General features: G+C 44.4%; 1 protein-coding gene across 1 annotated transcript in view; it reads right to left on the bottom strand.

Annotated features, from left to right (window-relative positions):
- Positions 1-13,368: 13,368 nt before the first annotated feature.
- The window catches only part of MAMLD1 (mastermind like domain containing 1), a 117,252-nt gene continuing 105,105 nt past the window's right edge, over positions 13,369-25,515 (bottom strand). Inside the window, exons 3-5 of the mRNA XM_084813699.1 lie at positions 18,328-18,477; positions 17,250-17,331; positions 13,369-16,430 (exon numbers count right to left, since the gene is read on the bottom strand). Coding sequence (XP_084669825.1) covers positions 15,397-16,430; positions 17,250-17,331; positions 18,328-18,477 — 1,266 coding nt within the window. The 3' untranslated portion in view covers positions 13,369-15,396. The remainder of the gene's footprint in view (positions 16,431-17,249; positions 17,332-18,327; positions 18,478-25,515) is intronic.

Below are 25,515 nucleotides of genomic sequence, written 5' to 3'. Positions count from 1 at the left end.
AATTAAGCAGAAATAGATGTTCTTCTGGAATTCTCTTGCTTTCTCCATGATCCAGCGAATGTTGGCAATTTGATCTCTAGTTCCTCTGCCTCTTCAAAACCCAGCTTGTACTTCCAGTAGTTCTCAGTTCGCATACTGCTGAAGCCTAGCTTGTAGGATTTTGAGCATCACCTTGCTGGCATGTGAAATGAGCGTGATTGTACGGTAGTTTGAACACTCTTTGGCGTTGCCCTTCTTTGGAATTGGAATGTAAACTGACCTTTTCCAGTCTTGTGGCCACTGTTGAGTGTTCCAAATTTCTTGGCATATTGAGTGCAGCACTATAACAGCATCATCTTTTAGGATATTAAATAGCTCAGCTGGAAGACTGTCATCTCCGCTAGCTTTGTTGTTACTAATGCTTCCTAAGCCCCACTTGACTTCACTCTCGAGGATGTCCGGCTCAAGTTCAGTGACCGCACTATCATGGCTATCAGGGACATTAAGATCTTTCCTGTATAGTTCTTCTGTGTATTCTTGCCACCTCTTATTAATCTCATCTGCTTCTGTTCTCCTTCTTTGTCCTTTATCATGCCTGTCTTTGCACAAAACATTCCCTTGAGATCTCCGATTTTCTTGAAAAGATCTTTAGTCTTTCCCATTCTATTGTTTTCCTCAATTTCTTTGCATTGTTCATTTAAGAAGGCCTTCTTGTCTCTCCTTGCTATTCTCTGGAACTCTGCATTCAGTTGGATATATCTTCCCCTTTCTCCTTTGCTTTTCGCTTTCCTTCTTTCCTCAGCTATTTGTAAAGCCTCATCAGACAGCCACTTGGCTTTCTTGCATTTCTTTTTCTTTGGGATGGATTTAATTGCTGCCTCCTGAACAATGTTATGGATCTCCATCCATAGTTCCTCAGGCACTCTGTCTACCAGGTCTAATCCCTTAAATCTATTCATCACCTCCACTGTATATTCATAAGGGATATGCTGGCTGGGGGATGCTGGGAGTTGTAGGCCTTTTCTCTGTCTAAACATGCATAGGATTGTGCCCTTATGCAGCATATAAAAGGAGCTTGTGTGAGCGTGTGTTATTTCATGTGTATGTGTGATTTATTTATTTATTTATTTATTTAACTAGCCGCCCATCTGGCCGGCTACCTGGCCACTCCAGGTGGCATACAATACAAATAACACAAAATACAACAAATTTACATAATCAACTGAACAAAACAACATTGCTCTAAAAAAACACACACAAAAACCCTACACCCCCCCCCCCAAATGCCCGCCTGAACAGCCAGGTTTTCAAAGCCTGGCAGAAGCTCATCAAAGTCACACGCAAAAATATAGGCAACTGTACTTGGTTGGAATGTGATCAAAAGTTTGAAAGGCTTCAACACAGGAAATAAATGGAAACCATGGTGTCATAATATAACATACATTCTGCCCAGTTCAATGGGAAGTTTTTGGTTTTTTGCTCCCAATGAGTTAAGCATGGCAGCCACACACTGCAATGCACATATGGCTTAGCATTCCAAGTTGCTGTTACCATATTGTGGGGAACCCACCTGCAAAACATGGAGACTCCTTTGCTGATGCAGTAGCACTTTTCACGGATGGATCTCTTCCCCAGATCGGTTCCCCACCCCTGCTTTGTAATGGCACCATGTAAAATACATTTTCTGGATTATGCAGGATATATATATACCAGGTGGCCCAAAAGTAGGTATACAATTGTTTAGAATGTTGATGGGAGGGGGAGAGAATGTGTGAGTAGAAGTTGTGTGGGTGAAGTCAGAATGACAGTTGGGAAGAGTGAGTGACAGGGAGTGACAGTTAAATCAGTTAAGTGTAGAGAGTGAGGGGAGTGAGGCCCTTAAGTAGTTATACAGTTGTTTAGTTGTTTATTTTTTTTACTGATATTGTGAATAATGGCAGCGAACTTGAGTCAAGAACAAAGAAAGTGGATTCTAAAGCAGTACTGGAAGACTGAAAATGCCGAGTGGGTGTGCACAGCGCGGCAAGAAGCATCTGACACTCCTCCATCAACATGTCTGACAATTTATCGTCTTAGAGATAAATTTGAAGCAACAGGTGCAGTGGCTAATGCACCAAAATCTGGACATCCTAGGACGTCTATGACAGAGGAAAATGACATGAGAATCACTCTGACGTTTGTGAACAGTCCGAAAAAGTCCACACAACATGCGTCTAAGCAGCTATCCATACCTAGAACGTCCTTGCAATGCTTAATTCGTAAATTGAAATTGAAGCTGTACTGTCCAAGACTGTTACATGGTCTTCTGGAGGATGACCCAAACCGTCGGTTGCAATTCTGTGAGATGATGCGTAACCAAATCTCTAATGAACCAGACCTTCTTGATAAGATCATCTGGTCAGATGAGGCTTCTTTCAAGTTGTCAGGCCACGTGAACAGGCATAACTGTGTGTATTGGGCAGATGAAAATCCTCATTTGACTATCACATTTCAACTGAACCAGCCAGGTGTCACAGTGAGGGGCGCACTGTCCAGCGAAGGTGTTTTAGGACCGGTTTTCTTCAATACAACTGTGGATAGTAACAATTACCTAAACATGTTACGCGACGTGGTAGTGCCACAACTCAGAACCAGGGCTAACTTTGCCAAACTGCTCTTCCAACAAGATGGGGCACCTCCTCATTATGCTTTTGCAGTAAGGGACTATCTTGACAACACCTTCCCACAGCATTGGATCGGACAACGTGGCAGCATTGAATGGTCGCCACGTTCACCCGACTTAACACCAATTCACTTCTTTTGGGGGGGCATAGTAAAGAATACAGTTTTTGAGAGGGATCCCCAGACAGTGGACAAATTAAAAGAGCTCATCTCGGAAGCATTTATTGACAGTGATGCAGACCGGAATTTGTGTCGTACTGTATGTCACAGTCTTCTGGACAGGTTCGAGGAATGTTGCAACGTTGATGGAATACATTTCGAGCACTTACGAGATTAAACAGTGTTAAACAAATGTAAATGTAATAAACAATGTAGTAAAATGCAAATAAACTATACTGTATACCTACTTTTGGGCCACTCTGTATATATATATATATAGAGAGAGAGAGAGAGAGAGAGAGAGAGAGAGAGAGAGAGAGATTTCCTGCATAATCCAGAAAGTATATAAGATCACAAAGATGAGTATCAATGCCTCTTTAAATTGTCAACCTGTTGACCTGTCTAATCACTGAGTAACTGACAGCAATCCTATACATGTCTACTCAGAAGTTAAATGCTATTGATTGCAATGTGGCTTACTCTTGGGTAAGGGCATATAGGATTGCAGCCTGATTTAGTTAAGAAATAGATCTGAAATATCTATCCATTTAAGGACACAATCTGGCTGGGGAATGCTGGGAGTTGTAGGACCTTTTTCTGTCTAAACATGCATAGTATTGTGCCCTAAAATTATTAATAGGCTGCCTTTAAGTATGGAGCCTTCTCCATTCTGAAATGCCCACATTCAGTAATATGTGGGCAGGTGCTACACAGCTAGATTCTGGCGACTTCCAGTGCTAGAGCATCACGGCAATCCCAGCAGAGTGCCTTTGTGTAGCAGCACTTCATACATTCCCCTTCATGGATCACTGCCTTGTTGTGGCGAAGGGGCTTGCGTAACTCAGTGAAGCCATAAGCTATGCTGTGCAGGGCCACCCAAGACGGACAGGTCATGGCAGAGAGTTCTGACAAAATGTGGTCCACTGGAGAAGGAAATGGCAACCCACTCCAGTATTCTTGCCAAGAAAATCCCATGGAACGTATCACAAGGCTAAAAGATATGACGCCGGAAGATGAGATCCTCAGGTCGGAAGGTGTCCAATATACTACTGGGGAAGAGCAGAGGGTATTTCCAAGCAGCGCCAGAAAGAGTGAAGCGGCTGGGCCAAAGCCGAAAGGATACTCAGCTGTGGATGTGTCTGCTGGTGAAAAGAAAGTCCGATGCTGTAAAGAACAATATTGTTTAGGAACCTGGAATGTCAGATCAATGAATCAAGGTAAGCTGGAGGTGGTCAAACATGAGATGGCAAGATTGAACATCGACATCTTGGGAATCAGCGAACTAAAATGGACAGGCATGGGCGAATTTAATTCAGGTGACCATCATATCTACTACTGTGGGCAAGAATCCCTTAGAAGAAATGGAGTAGCACTCATAGTCAACAAAAGGGTGGGAAAAGCAGTACTGGGGTACAATCTCAAAAATGATAGAATGATCTCAGTACGAATCCAGGGCAGGCCATTCAACATCACAGTGATTCAGGTCTATGCCCCAACCACTGATGCCGAAGAAGCTGAGGTTGATCGGTTCTGTGAAGACCTACAACATCTTCTAGAACTAACACCAAAAAAAGATGTCCTCTTCATCATAGGGGATTGGAATGCTAAAGTAGGAAGTCAAGAAATCACAGGGATAACAGGCAGGCATGGCCTTGGTGTACAAAATGAAGCAGGACAAAAGCTAATAGAGTTTTGCCAAGAGAACACGCTGATCATAGCAAACACTCTTTTCCAACAGCACAAGAGGCGACTCTACACATGGACATCACCAGATGGCCAATATCAAAATCAGATTGATTATGTCCTTTGCAGTCAAAGATGGAGAAGCCCTATACAGTCAGTCAAAACAAGACCTGGAGCTGACTGTGGCTCAGATCATGAGCTGCTTCTTGCAAAATTTCAGCTTAAATTGAAGAACGTAGGGAAAACCACTAAACCATTCAGGTATGACCTAAATCATATCCCTTATGAATATACAGTGGAGGTGAGGAATAGATTTAAGGGATTAGACCTGATAGACAGAGTGCCTGAGGAACTATGGATGGAAGTCCGTAACATTGTTCAGGAGGCAAGAACGAAATCTGTCCCAAAGAAAAAGAAATGCAAGAAAGCCAAGTGGCTGTCTGATGAGGCTTTACTAGTAGCGGAGGAAAGAAGGGAAGCAAAAAGCAAGGGAGAAAGGGGAAGATATATCCAACTGAATGCAGAGTTCCAGAGAATAGCAAGGAGAGACAAGAAGGCCTTCTTAAATGAACAATGCAAAGAAATCGAGGAAAACAACAGAATGGGAAAGACTAGAGATCTCTTCAAGAAAATTGGAGATCTCAAGGGAACGTTTTGTGCAAAGACGGGCATGATAAAGGACAAAGAAGGCAGGGACCTAACAGAAGCAGATGAGATTAAGAAGAGGTGGCAAGAATACACAGAAGAACTATAAAGGAAAGATCTTAATGTCCCTGATAGCCATGATAGTGCGGTCACTGAACTTGAGCCGGACATCCTCGAGAGTGAAGTCAAGTGGGGCTTAGGAAGCATTAGTAACAACAAAGCTAGCGGAGATGACAGTCTTCCAGCTGAGCTATTTAAAATCCTAAAAGATGATGCTGTTAAAGTGCTGCATTCAATATGCCAACAAATTTGGAACACTCAACAATGGCCGCAAGACTGGAAAAGGTCAGTTTACATTCCAGTTCCAAAGAAGGGCAACACCAAAGAGTGTTCAAACTACCGCACAATTGCGCTCATTTCACATGCCAGCAAGGTGATGCTCAAAATCCTACAAGCTAGGCTTCAGCAGTATGCAAACCGAGAACTACCGGAAGTACAAGCTGGGTTTCAAAGAGGCAGAGGAACTAGAGATCAAATCGCCACCGTTCGCTGGATCATGGAGAAAGCAAGTGAATTCCAGAAAAACGTCTATTTCTGCTTCATTGACTACGCTAAAGCCTTTGATTGTGTGGATCACAACAAACTGTGGCAAATTCTGAAAGTGATGGGAGTACCAGACCACCCTACCTGTCTCCTGAGAAACCTGTACGAGGGTCAAGAAGCAACCGTAAGAACCAGACATGGAACAACCGAGTGGTTCCAAATTGGGAAAGGAGTACGACAAGGCTGCATATTGTCACCCTGCTTATTTAACTTATATGCAGAGTACATCATGAGAAACGCCGGGTTGGATGAATCACAGGTCGGAATTAAGATTGCTGGGAGAATTATCAACAACCTCCGATATGCAGACGATACCACCGTAATGGCAGAAAGCGAAGAGGATCTCAAGAGCCTCTTGTTGAGGGTGAAAGAGCAGAGTGCAAAAGCTGGTCTGAAACTCAACATTAAAAAAACGAAGATCATGGCATCTGGCCCCATCACTTCCTGGCAATTAGAAGGGGAAGAAATGGAAGCAGTGACAGATTTTACTTTCTTGGGCTCCAAGATCACCGCAGACGGTGACTGTAGCCATGAAATTAAAAGACGCTTGCTCCTTGGGAGGAAAGCTATGGCCAACCTAGACAGCATAGTAAGAAGCAGAGACATCACCTTGCCGACAAAGGTCCGTCTAATCAAAGCTATGGTTTTCCCAGTAGTAATGTATGGCTGTGAGAGCTGGACTATAAGGAAGGCTGAGCGCCGAAGAATTGATGCTTTCGAACTGTGGTGCTGGAGAAGACTCTTACGAGTCCCCTGGACTGCAAGGAGGTCCAATCAGTCAATCCTAAAGGAAATCAACCCTGAGTGCTCATTAGAAGGACAGATACTGAAGCTGAAGCTGAAATATTTTGGCCACCTAATGCGAAGAGAAAACTCTCTGGAAAAGACCCTGATGCTGGGAAAGATTGAAGGCAAAAGGAGAAGGGGACGGCAGAGGATGAGATGGCTAGATAGCATCACCAATGCAATGAATATGAACTTGAGCACACTCCGGGACAGAGCGCAGGACAGGAAGGCCTGGCGTGCTATGGTCCATGGGGTCATGAAGAGTCAGACACGACTGAATGACTGAACAACCACAACAACAACTTCATACATTCCCTACCCAGCTTGTGTCTGGACACAGTCACAATGGAAAGGCATGGGATAAAACAGACAACTTTGCATGGATGAACCATAGTTTTATTTTTACTTGAAAGTGTTTTGGGTTTATTATTATTATTTTTAAACTGTACTGATAGCTGCCTTTTACTGTAAAAAAAAAAAAAAGTGGAATATCATCACTTAATAACCCAACCTACTGTTTCTCTGAGGTCTGCTCTTTATCTTGTTTTCTACATGCACAAGGGATATTTGCAAAAATAAACAAACCACAGAAGTGTACAGCTACCCAACCAGGCATGCTTCCATCAGTTCACTCCCTCCCCTCCCTGTTCCCCTTTCTTTTTGAGACTCATTTGTACTGACCTCAATTCCTCAGCTGCTCGCTTCATCCTATTTAAAGCCCGTTTCCCCACCTTGTCCTTTTACAGCGCAGACTCCCAGCTGAATCCAACTCTGCGTAGCTCAACACTGCACCACCCTGCAGTAAAATGAGCCAGCAGTTTGAGGCCTGGGCAGACCAAGGCAGAAATGCCAGAGAGCGACACAAACTCAGTAAGAGGAGAGGACCTTGCCAATGAGAGAGATCTACCGATGCCGATTCTGAGGCAGCCAGAAGGTGCATCAGGCCCACCGCAGCGCTGTCAAAAATATGAGAATATTTTTCCTCCCTCTCCCGTAATACTTAGAAATCAGGGCCACACACTGAATGAAGCAAACTGGCAGGGAGATCAAGTTCCACCACTGAACTCTTCACACTCGCCCTGGCAAGTATCCCGCCCCTTCCCAGCAAGTATGACAAGGTCCAGCCTGCCTCTCAACCTTGGGGTCAGGGAGGAGACAAAGTAGCATTGCTCCAAGTGCCTTACAAATGCAGCGCATGAAGCAGCAGCACCAGTTGGAGAAGTGGGGGGGCCATTCCAGCAGTTTCACTGTCCTTGCAAGATGCTTGAAGAGCATCAAAATTACCACACAACTATGGGGGATGATCCCTTGTCCCCCAGGTCCACCCCCAAGCCTTTGTGCTTCCAAGATGCTTCAAGACCTTGGAACCGAGGAGGAGAGTATGGATTGTCTCTGGCCTTGTGCTGAATTTGGAAGCACGGTGTGAAGTCAGGAACAAAGCCCACCCATTTGGCAAGGGAGGTGGTCATGGCAACTACAGATTTTTCATTGGCTACTAGCCTAGATTTGTGGATCCCTGATCAGAACTGATGTACCATTTCTCTCTCTCTCTCTCTCTCACTCACTCATGCCCCCCCCCCATATACTTAAGCACATGGAATTAATTACTAGTGGTAGTGGTGGTAGCTTAGATGGTTTAAAAAGAAAAAAGGATTACAGTGCAATCCTATGCATGCACATTCCGAAGTAAGTCCCACTGAGTTCAACGGGGCTTACTCCCAGATAAGTGAGTATAGGATTGCAGACAAATTCATGGAGAATAGTCTAGCAGTAGCTATGGGTATCATACCGCTTAGGAGACATTTCTAAATACGGAAGGTGGTATATAAATCGATTAAGGGCGCAATCCTATGCGTGTTTAGATAGAGAAAAGACCTACAACTCCCAGCATTCCCCATGCTGGCTGGGAGAGATAAATAAAAAATAAATGACAGGCAAATGCTACTTCACTATGCAAGGAGAACATACTTCTGATGACCATGCTGAGGCAAGCAGCTGGGCGAAGGTCTACATGCCCCGGTTACTCCCTAGGGAGACCTAGGGACAGGAGACAGTCTTGGATGAGATGGTGCACAAAGTCTTATCTCACTGAAAATTGTGATGAAGAGGGGCAAATTTCCTTGCTGCAGCCTAGATATGCATGTGCGGTGCAATTCGGTGCATGTTTTTCTAGCAGTAAGTCCCACTGGGTTCAATAGGGCTTCCTCCCAGGTCTGTTTAGGGTTGCACCTACAGCTTTCAGTGGGCCCCATGGACTAGTGCATATCCCGTCCTTACAATCCATTTGCACCTACAATGCATTATTGTACTGCTGACATTAGGTTAGTTGTTCGTGTTCAGCCTCCGTTTTTTTCTTCTTCGTCTGATGTTTCCTTTGTATATAAATTTTCATTTAACTTATATGACTGTGGATGAATGGGTGTTGGCTAATTATGCATGCCCAGGAGAGCATGTTTAGACATGGATATCTTCATCAACTCATAGACTCCAAGTGAAATTGAGAGCAACATAAGCTGTGTCAACATTTTAGAGCTCTTCCTTGCATCCTACCTGGGGCTGTTCCGTTCTAAAACTGTGTACTAGTAATTGCACGAGTAGAGTCTCAGCCTGACTCACTCCCCACCCAGCCCTACTGGTAAGTTTTCCGAGTTCAATATATGATTACTCTTTTGAGCTGTAGGTTGGTAACTCTATTTCCTCTCCACTGTGCTGGGTCACAATAAAAAGTAAAAGGTGTCCCCAGCCAGTCGTGTCCGACTCTAGGGTGCGGTGCTCATCCCCGTTTCTAAGCCGAAGAGCCAGCGCTGTCCGAAGACGCTTCCGTGGTCATGTGGCCGGCATGACTGAACACCGAAGTGCACGGAACGCTGCCACCTTTCCCGCCAAGGCGGTACCTATTTATCTACTTGCAATTTCTTGCTTTCGAACTGCTAGGTTGGCAGGAGCTGGGACTGAAGACGGGAGCTCACTCCGTCACGCAGCACTTGGGTCTCGAACTGCTGACTTGCCGACCTTCCAGTCTGCAGTTCAGCGTCTTAACCACTAAGCCACCGTGGCCTCTGGGTCACAATACCTACATCTCAATACAACAGAACATTTTAAACATTATGTATCTATGCACATATAGATCTCATTTTTCTTCCAGGAGCTCAGGGCACCACACACAATTTTGATTGGCCAAGGTCACTCAGTAAGCTTTGTGATTGGGTAGGGATTCGAACCTAGGTCTCCCCAGTTGCAGTTTGACAGTTTAATCCCCACACCATACTGTGTATTGCCACCCAGTCTCCTGGCTTGCTTGTCCTTTGCAGGCCTCCACACTTTCATGTTACCGCTGTGATGTAGGAACCTGCTTGAAAGGCTTTCAAATTAATACTGAACTTCTGCATTCCAATGCAGCTGTACTGAATATGCAGGGTAAAGTGAATGGGTCTCAGCAAAGTGTTTCTTAGTCAAGGTGCGCCTAAGAGCCAAGCATCTCAGTGACTAAGGGAACATATGCAAACTTAACATCCCCTACGTAGCAATATTTTCTCTTCCCTTTTACCTTATGCATCCACAGTACAACTGCACTGAAGTGTAGGAGTTGAATTTTAATTCAGCATTCATCAACATTTGCTATGGTAAAGGACCTCACTATTTCCCCTCTATTAAGGAACACAAGATGCTACTAGGAATGCACAAGGATTTCATTCAGTCCTTATTTTTAAACGAACCAACCTGATTCATACTTCCCAGACTGATACACGGATCGGAACACAGATTGCACACTTCCTTGAACTTTATGGTGCAGTTCTTGCCTCAAAAAGAAACAAAAAACCCTGTCAAATGTGTCCAAAACTGCATATTTTATGATAAACTGTGTATAAAAATGCATATTTAAGTATTTAAATGTAAATGTTAACACCTTTATTTTAAAAATTCCAAAATTAGCATGTTGATGTGGAAACAGGACATAATGGATTTATGAACGAACATGTGAAACTGACATGGATTGAAATTAGAGTAGTCTGTCCATCTTTAGATGTTATGCCAAGTCAAACTACTGCTCCAACTAGCTCTGTATTGTCTACACAGACTGGCACAGCAATCCAAGGTTTCAGTCAAGTGTCTTTCCTAGACCTACCTAGAGATGCCAGGGATTGAAACTGGGATCTTCCGTACGCAAAACATGTCCTCTGTCACTGAGCTGTGGCCCTTCCCTTGTTTTCTATGTTGTCTCAGAGATGACATGAAAGTATTCTACTAGTCCACAGATGATTCATTTTATGCATTTATAGGTCATTTGTCTGTTATAAGAAAAAAGTAATGGGAAAACAACTAAGAATGCTCAATCAAAAGTGCTCTGCTGCACTGCTATAGAACACAGAATACACTGCTCCGAACTTCATTAATCCCTCAGACCAACGGGTCTTTTCAGAAACCTGGTGTATCCCTCTCGGTTTGTGAAATAGGATTCTCCAGTCAATTAGCAAAGCTCAGGGCAGCTGCCTCTGAAAATTATCCGTTTTTACTGTACTTACATCCATCTTTTCTTCCCTGGAGCTCTTTAGGGGATAATTCTTGCTGGGGAAAAAAATTACATGATTTCTTTTCATTTATATTTTAATGCAGTTTATTATCCCAAAGTGACCTCTCTTTGGAGTTCGGGAGATCAGAATACTTACAGTAATCTTCCCAGGACTTCCTTATTTCCAACCACCATTTTACACTCTCAGCAATTTAAGAATAAAAAGTCCATGTAGCAAATGAGCAGGGCTGATGGAGTAGACAAGCTTGAAGCCAGGTAACTGGTTTGAAAGTCTGCATCTTAAGAACCAGCTTTAATTTGGAAAGAAAGCACATTTCTGGCCATTAAGAACTGTGGAGAAAAGCTTTAAGAACATGTGCAGGACAGTGGTTGATAAAGTGGGATGTTGAGCAGAACCTTGAGCGACTAGAGGAATTCATTTCAGTGTCCTATACATCTTGCTAGTCCCCTATTTCTGCAGACTTCAAAGCCCAAATCCTCTCCTCCTTCCACTCAGTCTTTCTTGGTGCAGCCTCAGATTGACATTACGAAGGCAGTGTAGCTGATACTGAAAGATAATAATGCATGCATGCAAGCCCCACCCCTCTGCTCTCCTCTGACACATGCGAAGTTCCCAAGAGAACCAGTCTAAATGCAATGCTGGTGCAGGAGGTAACGCTTGCAATGTGTGTGACTTGCTGCTTGTATGCATTACTGTAAGGCGCTGGGGTGGTGTAGACACCAAGAACCCCTATTTGAAGGGGTGGAGACAGAAAGCAGGGAGGGGAGAAAGAGAGAGATGGAGCTGTAGTGAGATGACACCATCTCTCTCAAATCCAATTCCCTGCGCTGCAACCGCAGGAGAACTCAGATGTAGAAGCCTGTCCTGGGATGGGGTGACCAGGGTCTCACTGGGCTCAGAGTCCTCTTTAGGATGACACAAAGACTTCAGATCCGTGGCCATGACAAAATTGCATCTTCCCCTTATTGGGATACTAGCTGGCAAGTCCTTCGGCCTCCCTCCTGATCAGTGCCAGCAAATTGGAACTTGGAGCGAAAGCAGGCAAAAAGTGACAAGAATGCTCACTTCCCTAGCCAGTGTCTCTGGGGGTTTAGGGGTTGTGGAGGGATGTACTTGCAGAGGTATACAGGGATATACTTGCATATACAGGGACATATTTTTATTTATTTGAAATACTGCTTAATAAAATCCATATCCTTAGAGGTAAGCCAAGATCCCCTTCTGCTCTAGACCACAGGTGCAATTTATACTATTATGAGTGCAACTGAGAAACAGGTTATTCGTGGCAACCATGTTGCCATGTTAACATATGAATTGAGCTTCAATTGTCTTGATGCACAAAGCATAGATGCTAATGGACCAGGAAATGAGCCGGTGTGGACTGAACTTTAACCAGCAGCTTGATTTGCAGAAATCAGTCGGGGAAACTTGGCCTGGCATGGCCTGGCAATCAACGTGCTCTGCAAATGTTTGTGGATCAAGCCAGTGTGGAAGACATGGCTAAGGAGGCCAGTTGAAAACTTGGCAACACTAGCAGAGAGCACATGCAGACTTGCAACTGAGGAAAACCTTCTCTGCAGCTTTCACCTGGGTTTTCACTACTCTAACCATTGGGCAGGGGGAGAAAGGGGAACAATTAAGTAGACATCACTTTTGATGTCTCTCCTTCATGGGTATGTATGTGTTCCCAGGATGCCTTCAGGAACAAAGGAAGCTGCTTAATGCGAGGTCAATCTGTTAGTCCACAAACCCCACTATTGTCTACTGTGATTGGCAGCAGCTGCCCAGAGTCTAAGGCAGAGAACGGTCTTGTTCTTATCACATGCTACCTGCTTCTTTTAACTGGATGTGCTAGGTATTGAACCAGGGGACTGCATGCAAAGGATGTGCCCTACCACTGAGCTATAGCCCCACCCATCAACTCGTGGATTTGTGCCAATGCATTGCTATTGCAGCAGAAGCCAGTGGTGTTACCGCATCCGCCCTACACTGTACAGTGTCACAGGGCTGAAATTGGGGACCCTGCAGATCACACAGTTGTCCCCTGTTTCCTGCACCACCACAGCTTCCAAAAAGGTAATTGCATGAGCACAGAGCGTTATGGAAAGACTGCGGCCTTTGGATCATGTAGTTTACAAAACCTTTTCCAGCAACGGGGATTCAGTTTCCCCAGAAGGGTTTGCAAGACCTTGTGATCCTGCTCTTGTCCAAAAATAGTAGATGCCTGTAAGTTGCCTACATTCATTCAAGTCAAGGTTGCAGATATTTTTAAAAAATGCTGCTTCTACAAAAAAATAAATAAATGAGAACATGCAGCGAGTGCAATTTTTCCCTGGCAGTTTATTATGGTATGAAGGAAAAAACATTTTGGTGTTCTTGAAGTGGACGTTATCTTACAAATGGAGGATGACGTGGCTATTAAAATATGATTACACAAAGTATGAACATTTTTGAAGAAGTTTACAGTACAATGGATTTCTTTTATAAACAGACTCTTAAATATACATATGACAGAAAAAACATCCAAAGTTAAGCTATTTGCGTTTTATAGACATTTTTCTCCGGGAGGAGAGAAAAAGAGAGCCTCATATTAAAAACAACGAAGAAAATACGAAAATTGTTTAGAACTAGGAACATATCACCTGTACACTAAAATATACATTGTTGAGGTTGGCAAACCAGGAACGGGTTTTAATCACTGAAAGATAAGACCCATCACTGCAGGCTTGCATGCTCTTCTGGTGTAGAGAATTTCGCACAATAGCACTTGATAATGTTGCAATCTCTCAGGTTGACCATCTTATTACTCCGTGGGCTGGTTCACACATGCATGTACATTACTGCTTGATTACTTGTTGCTTGATGACTAGTAGCTGAATGCCTAACCTGCCACTATTGACAAACAGTGACCTGGTTTGCACATAATGCTAACCCACGATTAACCCACGGTTTGTTGCCCTACTCAAGGTTTGTCTGGCAGACAATTGAACAAATCGTGGTTTGTTTTCTCAATCCTGGGTTGCTTCCCTCCTCCTTCACCCATTCCCTCCCTGTATCCCAAATGCCTTTGTGGCACTGTAGTACTGGCATGTAGAGCAGTGGGTCTTTTTTTAACCCTTCTTCCCTGCTGCCTCTGTAACCCGGAGAAACAACCCATGAACAACCCAGGGTTCTGGGTTCACACGTAATGACAATCTATGGTTTAAACAACCCAGAGTTCACAACCCAGCAACAAACCCTGGGCTTTCTTTCTGGGTTGTTCCTGATTTGTTAATACAGCTGGTTTTGCATAATACGACAACCCGGAGTTCAACAACCCATGGGTTAAATAAACCAAAGGGTAATATGATGTGTGATTCAGGTGCTTGAGACAATTCTGACATCAGTGGTGCACTTAGGTAATTTTAGACTCTGGACATAATGGTCTTACGGGGGTGAGGATGGGGGCTCTTTAGATCGTAGTGTGTATTACTTCATTTCAAAATGTGGTAAGCCAGCCCTGCTGCATTTTGGCACCCCTTAATCATGCTTATGAGTGGGTCCCTGGACATCCCAAAGTCCTGCCATCACTGTCTGACATTCTGCCTGTGACTCATTCACACATGCAACTCAAGGCTTGATGCTGTAATAATTCTGTAAGAACACACACTGTGTGAAGCAGCCCTGGGTCAAAGCAGCAATAGAGAACAAAAGGACAGTGTAAGGTTAGTTGGCACCTGCAGTCTAGCATGGGAGCTTGCCACAATGACCTACTTTATAAAACAATTTGCCTGGGTGAATTCCTGGGCCTGATGGTGATCATTATTGTTGGCCAGATCAAAATGGATTTTTAATTCAGCTGATCTGTCATATTAACATTTGTGCTGGAGGAGTGGAGAGGTAGAGGGAATGGGGAAGGCAGGGAATATTACAAAACCTTGCTTCCTGTTTATTCTGTTTGCCAGGACACCCCTAGTTCATATGTTATGTCAAAAACATAAAATATTTGATGCTGTAATACACAGTATTACTGAAACTAACAATAATATTTGCATATTTAGAACAAGTTGTAATTCAATTCCTATAACATAAGAAAAAGAAAGAACAGAGTAGCCTATAGGTTATTTACAAAGAGTCCAGCAAAGAAGTATAAATACTTCCATATTTAATGTTTAGGAAAACATAATTTACAAAAATTCAAATATATACACAGCCGTTTGAAAAATCTGGGAGGAAGGTGAAGAGTTAGTTGGGCAAGCTCATTCTTTTGACCCTGAAAGAAGGGGAGGATTTGTGTGTGTGTGTAAAAATGCTTTATGTTTCAAGTCCCACACAAATTATTTACATAGCCATCCACTTCCCTCAATGATTACACGTGTCCAGAGCTTTGAACATGCTGCCCCAAAATGTCATCTATCATTGTCAAATTATTTAGCCAGTCTTCGTCAGTGCTGCCGCTGCCGCTATTCTTCATAAGAGAGTCAATAAAGTCAGCCTCACTGCAGTTCCCAGGCAAAATGGAATTGTTTTGCTGGGCTACAAAGTCATACTGTGGTGGCAGTTCAGAGGCAGCGTTCATTCTGTTGAATGTTCCTGACAACTGGCCGGCAGATCCAGGGTAACTCGGTGGGCCAACCGTTTGAGCAGGATTGAGCTGGTTAAAACCAGAGATGCCTTGTGGCATTGATTTCATAACATTCATTGCAGCCGGCAAAGGTCCTCTGGCTAAATTGTGTCTCAGGTTCTGATTATTCAGAGGGCCCATGCTCTGGCCAGACTGTCCAAGGTTTACTTTTTGCATTGGTCTGGCCTGGACCCCAGGAGCAATCTGATTGGGTGGTACCACAGACTGATGGGAAAATGGCTGACCAGGGATACTTGGCCTTGTGTTCTGTTTTGAGAAGAGAGGGTTACTGGAGAACTGCTGCATGCTGGCATCCATCTGACTTTGATTTGGCATCCGAGGGACTCCTGTTGGCGTCCACATCTGAGTAGAGGAGTTGGAGTAGACATTAGGAATTCTTGGCATCGCTGGCTGTCTCAAGTGCTGCTGGGCAGAAGTATGATTCACTAAAGAACCAGCAGCAAAGCTGGACAATGCCATGCCTGGCCGAGCTGCAGGATGGCTGTGAACAGTTTGGCACCCGGAATTCATGCCCAGGGAGGTCTGGCTCGGGCGGAGCGGGAGACTGAAATCAGAGTTAGGTGGGTACATTCCTGGCTGTTTGCTGGGATTGTGTGAAATCATCACCATCGCCCCACTGTTCTGGTTCACAGCGGCCGAAGTGATCCCAGAGCCCAAGGCATTCTGCAAGATTCCCTGGGCAGATGGCATCATGCGGTGGTTTGGGGAAGCCGTCTGCATGGGCTGGCCACAGTCAGTCGACATGGGCTGGGAAACCGCTGCATAGAGATAAGGAGGATGTTAAATGAGCAAGTGTATGGATCAGCAGAAAACACACAGTGCAAACCTTCCTGCCCTGTACTGCTTCAGGCTGTGGGAGGGGGAGGGGAACCAGTGTTTGGATGCTTCCCCCATTCTCTGAGGGTTGGGGAAGATTCTCTGCACAGAGAAAACCAGCTTGTCAGGGATTAGACTAGACTAGACTAGAACCCTTACCCCCAACACTCCATCAGTGAAAAGGTGGAAGAATAATTGGGACATTCTTCAAACAAATTTCCAAGATCAAATTTTACTGTCTCTGCTGGATTTCAAGGTTCTTGGATTGTAGTTTTTAAAAATTAGTGTTGCCACTCCTGTTCCATCACTGATAAAGTGAAAATTTATTCACCATTGGCATATCAAATTTCTCCATCTAATTTCAAATCTATAATTTCAAAATCTGAAACCTGGACTTCAAATATCTTAAGTTTCCAGAATTCCACATTTCAGCTCCAGTTTGCAAATTCAGGATTTGTGTTATACAAATTTAGTGTTGCTTTACTGAGGTCCATGGTCACAGAGTTGCAGGATCCACAGTTCTGTGACTATCACCACCCAAACATGAGAGACTGGAATTGAGGCTTTGGCATGTAGTCACTTCATTCCTGAAGCCCCTTCTTTTATAGGGAACAGTGCAGCTTAAGCAGCTGTGAGGGCATGCTAGATTTGTGAGCAGAATAAAAAAGATGCATTTCTTATCAGTGTTTCCTAGAAATCCCTGAATGAAGAACGGCACACAAAAGTTCAAGTGTTTGAGATCATGCTCTCTCACTCCTTACCTGGAAATTGAGTCATCTGCTGGCCCACAAAAGGACCCCTCTGCTCAGATGCCACTCCCATCATGCTATGCCGCTGCTTCTCCTTGGAAAAAAAGAGGAATAACAGTCACATCAAACAGAAGGTCCCACTCAAATGATCTCATTGAGCAGGGCTGAGCATATTCCATGTGTGATGGGGAGGAAAAAAAAAAAAGTACTCCTTCTCATTTCCCGCTACTGGCACTCCAGCTCAGAATGCAAGCCGGAGCAAAGAACAAGATTTCCAGGGATGAGGCAGTGGATTAGTTTAATAAATTATGCAACGTTATATATTGTATAAACAAACAATGTATTGAATGGTATGTTTCATATAGTAAGCCACCTGCGAAGACTGCAGTTTTTAAAGGTGGCTAAGTAATACATTAAATAAAGAAATGAATATGGAACAGTGTTTAATTGGAATCACATAATCAGCACTGGGCTTTTCTGGTCAAAGAAATTGGTTAACTTTAGCACAAGTTCATGGGTTTTGAAAGCACAACATGCACAAAGTTTTGCTGACTGGGTATTCTTAGGTTGATCCACAAGGTGTTCATTCCTTGGAGGCCGCATCAAACTCATCACCTTGCTCCGGTCAACATCCGGGAAACAGCCTACCTCTCAGTTTCAGGCCCACCGGGTACATTAACATGAACTTCCAACTGCTCAAGCCCCTGCGGATTAGGTACCTCCAAAAGCCCTTTGTGATCCCAGCTCCCTGTGGCCCCCAAATCCTGCCTTTCCCTCTGGACCCATGCAACCTCAACTTGACCCTTCCCTTTGATCATTGCTGCCACCTCCTCCTCTTCTCTGCTCTACCCCAGTATGGTCAATTATTTGATCCAAGCAGATTTCATACACCAGGACTGGCTACAAGGGAAAAGAGGGTTGGGGATCAAGTGGGAGGAAGAATGGCTTCAATTGCAAGATTTTAATCAAGTACCACAACTGCTGAACTAACTCCAGGGATTCCAGCATGGCAATTTAAGATCCATCAAGATTCTTGAATAGATGCCCTATAAGCTGTCACACGGTTCCCCACAGAAGCTAAGAGACCAACCTGTAGCTGCTGCTGTCGTCTTATTATTTGCTGCTTTAGTAGATGGTTCCTCATGGTATAACCGTTCACCATGGCTGGGGCAGGCACCGAACCTGCATTTGGGACAGCTCCTGGCTCCTGAAGTCTAGCAACAATCCCAGGCGTTTGGTCCTGTCAAGGAAAAGGAAAAGATCTATCTAAATGTCTCTGGGAACACCGCCACCACCATCTACTCACAGCGTTTCAAAACAGGACCAGGACTGACACAGTGGCTTAGGACTGTGCTGACCCTAGTTTTAAAGCACAGACCATGGTTTGGGTTCTAAACAACTATGGTTTAGAGCTGCTTGTCTGCTTTTGTTTTCCATTGCTCAGCACTCCTGTCTCTAGGTACAGAGCAACAGCCATAAGTATAGTTTGTCAATTCAGGTATCATGCCAACCCACAGTTAAGCTTCTTTAATCATGGTTTGACGTGATGTGTCCAAACTGAGCAAGTGAGCTCCTGTCTAGGAGACAAGAGAAATGTTGTTTTAAGAAAACAGAGCCAGTTGTTTGGATAATCACATTAAAGGACTTCCTACAGTACATGCTTGTCAACAACAATTCACCTGTTACCTACGGCCAGGCAGAGAAGCTTTTACAAGTTGGAAAAGAGAGCCAGTCACGTCCCCCTCTCAGGCTTTGACTAGGTATATATGTGGGTAGCATCGTAGTAAAATTATTGTCAGCTAGTAAGTTCTGTTGACATTTGCAAGGCTGAAATAGCATCTAAATTACCAAAAGCACATACTTTTTAAGGCAGAGAAAGAGAAACAAATGTGCCCCAATGCTTTCATGTTTGCCTAACCCAGGTCACCATGGGTTTAGGAAGGAAGGAAGGAAGGAAGGAAGGAATCTGACACCCCAAATAGACAAGCTATTCATCAGAGTACCTTCTGTTGGTAAGGAGCATACAGACCTTTGATACACCCAGGGCAGTGAAAGGCAGCTCCCCAAAAGGTAGCTACGTTGCAGCAAGGGGAGGGGTGGGGGAATGGTTATTTACTATTGCAAGAAAGTTGCATCACTTCAGCTATGGCTCCTCAGTGTTATCTTACAAATCCCTGATCTAGGAGGGAGGAGGAGCCACTTCTGAAGAATACTCTCTGTGGTGGGAAGAGGAAATGTCACGGTGAGTTGAATGGCTTGTGCTGCTGTTTATTATTCCTTCTACAGGAAGCAACAGCTGTCCTGAATGCCACTAGCTGGGGGCTCTCGTCAGGGCTTAGCACAAGGCTGGCTCCGCCAGCAGCATGGCTGGGCATTGCCCAGGGCTCCAAGACTGGCAAAGGGGCCCCCACCACTCTGCCTTTGCATGGGGAATCCAGAAAAGTCAGAGGCAGAGCAAGAGAACTCTCAGTTTATACACCGTGCCTCTTCCAGGTTAAGGGAGAGCCCCTGAAGTTGCCTTATCTGAGGACCCCCCAAATCCTGGAGCTGGCACAGGGTGGGGTGGGGCATGTCTGGAAAGTAAGAAGAATTACAATATATAAAACAGCCCAACGAGGGAGGAAATTATATTGTCTGCTCCTTCGCCACCATCTGTCGCATAAACTACTTCAACCCCCAGTTCTATTTTACATTATTGATGACATGTTATTATTGGCAGAGAGGACTATGAGTATTATATAGTTAGCATACTCAAAACTGGGCCACACTTCCTTTGTTTGCAAAATGGAAGCCTGCATCCTTTGTTTGAGCGCTGGTGTTATCGGGAGATAAGCGACCAAGAAAAGGGTAGGTGCCTTTTGACATCTGACAATTAGGATCATGCTAAAATGAAGAAAACAGGAAGCCAGCAAGGAAACTTTGGACTATGTTTATGGAGAGTGCAGTGGAATGCAAGGGGAGTGGGGGTGACAGAGACAAGGAAAAGGGGACGGGCTGCATCACGTGAAGAAAGAAGCATCACTTTGGGGACTCTATGTGTGTATGTGTGATGCTGTATAGACACAATAGATACTATTACCAAAGGAGGTCACTGAAATCACTCACTTTTATGTCACAGCACTGGTTTATTATGCAAAACCACGACTGCTGAAATGCAGATACTTGAGAGGCAGTTTACTAGAAGAACCTGCACCTCATATCATGTCTCACTCGCACCTTTGTTCACAGAACCTCTCAGGTGGACATGTTATTAGCATCCATTTTGCTCACAGAACTATTGGTCACTGCCATGCCGGCTTCCTGCTTCTCATCTTTCTCCTCTGATCCACACACAGATCAGGGCTCATCAGCACAGCCATTCGCAATTTGAACAAAGCACCCAAGAAAGTTAGAGGAAGTCTGTATGCCTCACCCTTCGCGGTTACTGGGGAACACTAAGCATGCCTTGCCCAAGCACGCACGTGCGCGCCAAATCCTAAAGCCATGGTGATGAAATAAACACAAATTAGTGTGGTTGGAAAAAGTTCGCTTGAGGCTCACTCCCTGTTAGCACATCAGTTGTTAGTCTGCAGTTCAGCTTTGAATAAATATAGGTTGCCTGCAGGGGAAAGATTTGAAAGAACAAGGATTCAATTTGCTTGCCCTGCACTTGAAAGGCATTAAAAGCGTTCATGCCGATTTCCTCCCAACTTGTCTGGTTGTGGATGTGCTGAAGCAAACAGGTTTATCACAGGGATGATCGCCAGAACTTTTGCTGAGGGCAACTGTGTTAATGAAGCCCTTTGTGAAAGCACATTCTTGCCGACAGAACACCCGCCTTGGTTCAATTTTGACTCTGTTTCATTTGGAACGAAATGCTGATATCCCCCGCCCTCCCCATATTAGTTGGGGAAATTAAGTGTACACCTCAGCACTAATTACAGCAATAAAGTGGCTTTAATTATATGAAGGTGTTCCGTATGTGCCCCGCTGCAATAAAGGCAATCGGATTCATTTGTTCACAAGGATGCGGAAAGAGTTGCAATGTTTTGGAGTGAACTTTGATACAGAAGATGCAACTAGCTCCTTAAAAAAAAACCTAGTTTGTGTGTGTTGTGGAAGAAGCTGCAACAAAAACAATAGAAGAGATAAGAACTGACAATCTGTACTCTGCAAAATTATATTCAGGATAAACAACAACAACAATAAAAGTGCCTGATTTTCACCACTAGTGGGAACTACAGTATTTCCTTCCACAAAGAAAAATATAGGCATGCAGGTTTAACTACTAAGAATAGCTCTTGCATATGACCTAGATGACATTGCTATCTGTATCAAAGGTTAAGAAACCTACATAGGTAAGCGCGTGTGTGTGTGTGTGTGTGTGTGTGTGTTGTTTTTCCTTTTCATCATTCCCAAGGAAAATCATTGCCTTCTCATTCAAAGCCAAGCCAAACAAGATGATGCATAATACAACGTCTGAAGGCTGTTGAAGAATTAAAGGATTCTTAGTTGATCACCCGTCTTTTAGCAGATTACACATGTAATCTAGTAAAGGTAAGTCTATTCCCCCAAATGTCAGCATAGATATAAGTGTAATTTACAACAGTATCAATAAAAGCCACCACCCATACTTAGGCAGTCCCTCATATTTTCTTGTGCATGGCCTGATACACTAAAACACAGGAACTAAAAGAGCCTCCGACAAGCAAGCCCCTTAATTTGCAGCACCATGGATTATAATTTCCTCTTGCTGGACATAATTGGTCACTACCAATCAAATACAGCATTATTTAATTAATCTTCCAATTAAAGCTTACAAACCTAAAAAAAACCCAAATCATTGTGCAAACAGTCCCACAATGAAGTGACAGGAAGATGGCATACCAGGTAAACTTTAAGGTTTTTTTTTAAATAAAAAATAAATAAATCACCACTTATGAGGGTTGGGGAAATGCAGGACTGCATCCAAAAGATACGAAATTTGGGAATATTTCTATTCCTGTCTTTTAGCCCCATTATGGTGTACCAGATTTTTCTCCTCCCATAATTCAGCTTTAAAGCCACACATTAAAAGAAATGTTAATCAAAACAGCAAAGTATGAAGTGCCTGAAATTCTGAGCAAGTTTTGAGTCTCTAAACAAGTTGGCACAGTCACCTTCTGGCTGGGAAAACATTTGCGGAAGGTTGGTTTCTAAGATTAGGTGAAGGGCCTTCACTTTCAGTGGCTTTAGAAAGCAATAGGTCAGAGCCAACCATTTCACAAAGATCCCGCCATGTGCTCAGTGTGGCAGGCCTAGTCAGTTCCCCTGCTCTCCTCAGGTCCAAATCTCAGTGAACAGGAGGCCTTTGGTTCGTTTTGGAGCTGGCGGGCTACCATAGCATCATTTAAGGCACCTTGGGAATCTTTTTGGATCAAAAGACGGGATAGAAATCTAATTCAAATTTGTTTTTTAAAAGTGTGGTGCAGTTATTAGAGTGTTGGACTAGGGACCCGGGAGTTCTCATCCCCGCTTGGCCATGAAGCTCAGTGGATGACTTTCGGCCAGTCACCGACTCTCAGTCTAACCTGCCTCACAGGGTTGTTGTGAGGATGAAATGGAGAGGAGGTGGACTGTATAAGCTGCCTTGGGTTCCTTGCAAGAGGAAAAAAGGCGGGATATAAATGTTACAATAACAAGTAGCAGTAGAGAATCCAATTGGAGATGGGCCACCCATTTCCTTCAGGAAACGAAAATACAAGTAGGGGCTTACGTCTTTTGTAGCCTGGAGCAGCCTACAGAGCTCTACTGCCACTAAAGAGCACCAGAGAGTCCACACAGTGACTCACCAGAACTACCTGACATGTGTCACAAATGGTGTCCTGCAGGCATGCTGGAGTGCTCCGTAAGTTGGTCCTTTAAGAGCTGCCATAGCTCAGGGGACAGGTAGCAGCCCAGGGAATTTCCCCTGACTCAACAGAATTGAAAGTCTCTGTTATTAAGGGCAGACCATTGTTGTCGCAACAGCTCAGGAGCTCAGCTCCCGTGTGCCCAAGCCTCCTCGGAATCTGGCTTTGGGGATCTGACTTGAGGTTTCCTCAGCCTTGACCGTCTTGTTCCAGTGCTTCAGGCTTTAGGCACTTTAAGCTCCAAAACCTCCTGCTGTCCTGTGAATATCCACTGAGAGTCGGAACGAGGCATGCTGCTTGCAGCTGCTGATTTACCACCCACCCGCCATCAGAATGTTCAATCGATGCAGAGGATCAGGTCCGATTTTCCCCGTTTAGGCCCTAGACTCAATTTGGGGGTTATGTAGGTATACTGAATGTTACGGCAGAGTGGCAGCTACACTCCTTTGCAAATGCAAAGGGGAACAACTGGAGGGCGGAGGAGTCCAAATGATTTTTTGCAGTGCCACAGGTCTACAGGACTGTGACAATTTTTCAAGTTCCCAGCATCAGGTATTTAAAAAGGAGGGCATCCAGGTCCCTTACTGGGCCAGGGACACGGAACACAAATGTCTAGCAAGACAATCACCAGACTTTGCTATTTAGAGGAGGGGCAACATTTAAGCCAATATGCATGAAGAGTTCCACGTTAGTGACTCAGTTCTGCAGACATGACCAGAGAAATACAACTTGTAAAGCGGTAGGTATGAAGCGCATCCAGAGCAACAGACACCAAGGAGCAAGTGTTTGGGTCGAGTGGGTTTTGAAATGGGTACAGTGCAGCCCCTCCTCTAATAAGTAGAGAACCAAGCTGGACACATCTGATCAGGGAGCTACCCTGCATCCACTTCAGAAACGCTGCAAAACACTACTTCTTTGGTTTCAGAATATTCAGTGGTTGTGCACGCAGAATAGTTTTCAGGAGACTTTAAGGTGGTCAAGGGGAACAAGAGACCCATCCCGCCCTTTATTATTTGAGTAGCAGCAGGGATCCTACCTGTTTGAGCAGCAGGCACAAGGATGGAGCTTTTGCTGGGCTCTCCACCTCCATCCTCTTCCCAGGGCAGGTGGTCTTAAACAACCTTAGGTTTGCTTTGTTTGCTAGAGATTCCTGCCTTTATTTTTCCTTCCCCCTCCAGTTCAGAGATGCTTTTAAAGATAAAATTGAGCCTTTTTGTTCCAAAATCTCTTGAAGCTTCTCTTGGTTTGTTTTTCTTCTTCTTTTTAAACACTAGCATTGATAAAACCATGTAAGCTCAGCGGGGGCCCTGTTTCTCCCACCCATTTACTTGATATATAACTATGTGAAATACCGTCAGACTCAGGTTTCGAAGCTTATCTCTGAGGCTGCCAGTCAAGTCAAGGCTTTGTTTGAAGTCTGTAAGCAATCTGACAGCGTAGACAGTTTTGTTCGGAGGAGCGCTTTCAAGTTTTTCTTTCTTCCGTCCTTACAAGTGCTGATCCAATGTGCCTCACACAAAGCCAACCTGACTTCTTTGATGGAAACAGCAACAGGAGCATGGCACCTGGTGGGCATCTATATAATCAAAAAGGGAAGCGCCCCAGTCTCCATAGAGCTACCATTTTATTGTGTCCCATCCAAATGGGAAAGACCCTGCACAAGACTATCTTCAAGATCATCTAAACTTCTCAAGTAGGCTGGGTAGGTAGATTTTATGACACAGAGGCATCAAGGCCATATTGTGCCATATTATGCCATATTACATTCAAAGCAGCTGCCTCCAGCTCCAGTCCGCTTATGCAAAACAACAACAACAGGCTGGGAAGAGATAATCAGCGTTCTGGATTGTGTGGAGAGCCCCCATGGATAGAGGAGGCGCTCCTCTTCACAAAGTCGCCCTCCACACATTCGGCGCACAAGAGCGACAACTGAGCGGGGAGGCTGGAATGGCACGCTCCCCCTCCTCGCACGTTTCATCAACATGCTATATTAACAGCTGAATAGGGCTTTTGTCTATATTCAATATTGTTTTAAACCCTTGATTTAGTTTTGGCCTTAAAGGTGTTTATGACTCTAGTTCTCCGGGATACCACTCTGTCTGTCTGTCTGTCTGTCTGACACACACACACACACACACACACAACTTCTTCCATACATCCAGTGGAGGTTGGTGGTTCTGATGTCAGTGGGGTGGTGAATCCACTCCAGGTTTCAGTCAGAACCAGCCAAAACTCAAAAGGAGCTATCCAAGGTGCAGAAGCACCTTGGATAGCTCCTTTAGAATTCTGTTTCTGACTGAAACCTGGAGCGGACTCACTACCCCACCAGCATTGGAGCCACCAGCCTCCACTGTCTGCCACCAAGCTATGGTCCTTCCCTAACTGAAACTCCACAAAAGCAAAAGATC

Source organism: Heloderma suspectum, chromosome 9, assembly GCF_057233095.1.
Source record: "Heloderma suspectum isolate Gila_16-S chromosome 9, 16-S_ref, whole genome shotgun sequence".
NCBI classification, from domain to species: domain Eukaryota; kingdom Metazoa; phylum Chordata; class Lepidosauria; order Squamata; family Helodermatidae; genus Heloderma; species Heloderma suspectum.
This window is presented reverse-complemented; position numbering and strand designations above follow the sequence as displayed.